Source organism: Eurypyga helias, unplaced genomic scaffold (assembly GCF_000690775.1).
Source record: "Eurypyga helias isolate BGI_N326 unplaced genomic scaffold, ASM69077v1 scaffold27846, whole genome shotgun sequence".
In the NCBI taxonomy this organism is placed as follows: Eukaryota; Metazoa; Chordata; class Aves; order Eurypygiformes; family Eurypygidae; genus Eurypyga; species Eurypyga helias.
Genome location: NW_010258954.1, coordinates 1 through 3281, shown reverse-complemented (window position 1 = coordinate 3281; position 3281 = coordinate 1). Strand labels below are relative to the sequence as shown.

Below are 3281 nucleotides of genomic sequence, written 5' to 3'. Positions count from 1 at the left end.
ACCAACAGCCATTTCAACCTTTCACTGTGAACTGATTAGTAATTTAAGTTTGGGTTGGGTTTTTTTTTTTTTCCTCCAAACTGAGCAGATTCCTGGGACTTCTAGCAATCTGTAAAGACAGCCCCTAACCCCAGTCAATAACTGTAATTTTACACTAGAATACTGAAGTGGAACTACAAGAAAACATGTAGCTAATACTGCATTTAGCAATTTCTGAGACACCACAGCATGAAAGCATATCTCAAATAAAATATCTGAAGAAAGAATTGCACATTTGATCTAATCAAAAAGAAACCCCTGCTAATGCTTCTATTTTCAATAGCGAAACCAGTAACAGTTCTAGATGGACAGAAGAAAAGAACACAAAAGGAAAAACAGTACTTTCTTCACATTTGAATTCATTTGCACATGAGCTGGAAGATGCAATTAACATGATCATTTTGGATAGTGTTAGAGACACAGACACCAAAGCAGTAGGACAGTGCCATTAGAGATAGCTTAATGGATGTGGGAGGGTTTTTTTCCCCCATTTGATTCCCAGCAAGTCCAAAGCAATCAATAATACAATGGAACTTCCTGACGAGTTATTGATCAGAGATCAACAAACAACAAACTTCTGGGACAATGATAAATGAAAAATAGGGGCAAGTATAATAAGGTTCACATAAATATGTTTTGGTTACAAGTTAACAAAAAAGTATTTTGACACGAACAGGAAGCACTTTCCTTTTAGTCCTGGTCTAAATGTATCATAGGCAACTGTTACAGTTTAACTCCAGCTAGCAAAATACCATAAAGCCACTCTCACAGGTCCCCCCCTCCCCTCCTCCAACTGAGGGGAAGAATCAGATGAAAAAGACAAGGAAGCTCGTAAAATGGAGATACGAACTATTTACTAATTGAATCTAAATTAATATACACAAATATTACTACTAAGTAATTAAAATAATAGAAAATAAAACACGATACAGTTATGATACAATTTCTCACCACCCACCAACCGATGCACAACCAGGTCCTGAGAAGTGACAGTCAGAGCCAGAGAGCCTGAGAGCGATCGCAGCAGAGTCTGAGTAAACCCTATCAGCGACAGCACGACCAGGAAAACTAACAAATCCACCAACAACCTCCCAAATGAGCCACCAAAGGAGTTAGCAAAGCTGTGTTAGCAAGTATCAGAGTAACACAGTAATGGCTCCTGGAATCCCTCCCCACCTATGTGCTGAGCATGATGTACTACGGAATGAAATACCCCTTTGATCAGTGTGGGTCAGCTGTCTGAACTGTGTGTCCCCTACACTGCCTGAATCAAGAGAGAGTAGAGAACACAGCTGCAGTACCAGAAGCTGAGAAAAAGACCTTGAATTTGGTACAGGCATTCCCCAGCAACAGTTAAGATGACCTTATCAGTACTTCTCTGTGTAAATCCAGGAACACAGCTTCATACCAGCCACTGTAAAGAGTTAACTCTTCTGACTGAACCCAGCACAGCAACTTGTGATTATAGCATATAGCTACTGCCTGGGTTATGCACACAACAGGTTCATTTCTCTTCTCTTGAGTACACTGCAAATTCTGCTTTGCCTAGAGCTACCCACAAAATTCTCACCATCACAAATGGTTAATAACTTTGTTCTTCTATTACAGCTCCTGATTGTACACCCCCCTTAAAGACAGATATATTTGCTTTTAATAACACTATGAACAACGTTTAAGACACCTCCTACATTTCATACATGATAGTTGTAGATTTTGTTATTCCAGACTAGGATACCAATAATTAGCTAGAGATTCAAAGTAAGTTAGGTTTATTTATGTTATACATACCGAAGTGTAATAGCCCGGGCAACTGGATCGTTGCTGTGAATTACTGAGAAAACTCTTTTGACAAATTCATCCACGTTTAGGATCTTCTCCAAGTGCTTCTCACTCTGCTGAGTAACTTTCAGCACACAAAGCCTCAGGAAGTTGTTTCTATTAGAAGACACACATGTTTCTTTATCACACTGTTTTATAATAAAAATTCAACCACTTTAAAAGCAAAATTATTTTTAAAAACTTCCAAGAGTAAATTAAAACAAGGAAACATCTATGCTTTAGAAACTTTATATTTACATAGACCGATATAGTCAAAAAGAGACTATTAACACATAAGTGTTCTATTTTCTGGCAGTGTCAAATTCAGGGAAATGAACTCGTTGACACCAGTGAGAAGGAGTGTAAGCAAATGCCCGTTTTGTGCACGCTTAGGGATCAAAGTCCCCTAGAAAAGCATTTCCAGGACTAAGACAGAAAAGTTTAATTGCCATTGCCAGGTGTGAGTGAATTTCTTTTCCTTCCTAGGGCCAACAGTGAAGATTCCACAACAGCAACAAATAATTTCATAAGCTACTACAAAGTAGTTCCATTTCCATCACACACATCATTTAGATATCAGGCACTTGAAAAAGCTACACTTTGGGCTTTGGTATTAACATAACTTAGAACCACAATTTGCACATATGGTCGTTCATCTTTTTATTAATTATGAATTTGAATGTGCCTATGGAGCAGAATTTACACCAGTGAACTTACACCTGTCAGCCAGTGAATCCTCAGATCCGGACAAATGGAAAGGATCTGTGTTATTGACCACTCACAGCCACTTAAACCCACTGAAAATGGTAAAAGTAAGCTTCAATCAAGCATAGCTTGTCCTCAGCAGAGTAGGTACCACTGTGATGGAATTACCAGGCAAGCAAAGAAACCCCACGACTGCCCAGACTCCGATGCAGCAACACTCCAAGGTACACTGCATTACTACAGATCAGATTTGAATGGATAGAAACCGACTGATGCTACTTACCCCACTCTAAAAACATCAGCTAGCTTTAGGAAGGCCGAGTTAATGAGAATAGGGAAAGGATATTTCTGGAAGAGCCTGGGAAAACGAACGACGGCTTCGCACTGCTCCCCGAGTTTGCCGGACCTGAGGCCTAAACAAGACAAGAATAATCAATGAGGAAACCGACGCTCCTTCTAAACCAGGGCATTCCTCCACCCCTCCACACGCGGTAAAGCGGCGCAAAACAAAGCTCCCAGCCGCTGGGGACCGAAGGACAGGACGGAACTGCCCCCCATAACCCTGCGGCAGGCAGGGGCGGGCGCCGCAGCCCCTCCGGGCAGTCAGCCCCAGCCTCACCTTTGTCCAGTTCCATAAGGGCGGAGTTGGCGTCCAGCTCCTGCTCGCCGTAGCCCGCATCGGCCAGGAAGGACTTGGCGTTGGCAGCCATACCGACCCC

General features: G+C 41.6%; 1 protein-coding gene across 1 annotated transcript in view; it reads right to left on the bottom strand.

Annotated features, from left to right (window-relative positions):
• The window catches only part of INTS7 (integrator complex subunit 7), a gene marked incomplete at its 3' end in the record, with an annotated part of 13179 nt that extends 9904 nt beyond the window's left edge, over nt 1–3275 (bottom strand). Inside the window, exons 1-3 of the mRNA XM_010154540.1 lie at nt 3182–3275; nt 2846–2975; nt 1828–1974 (exon numbers count right to left, since the gene is read on the bottom strand). Coding sequence (XP_010152842.1) covers nt 1828–1974; nt 2846–2975; nt 3182–3272 — 368 coding nt within the window. The remainder of the gene's footprint in view (nt 1–1827; nt 1975–2845; nt 2976–3181) is intronic.
• Nucleotides 3276–3281: the final 6 nt, after the last annotated feature.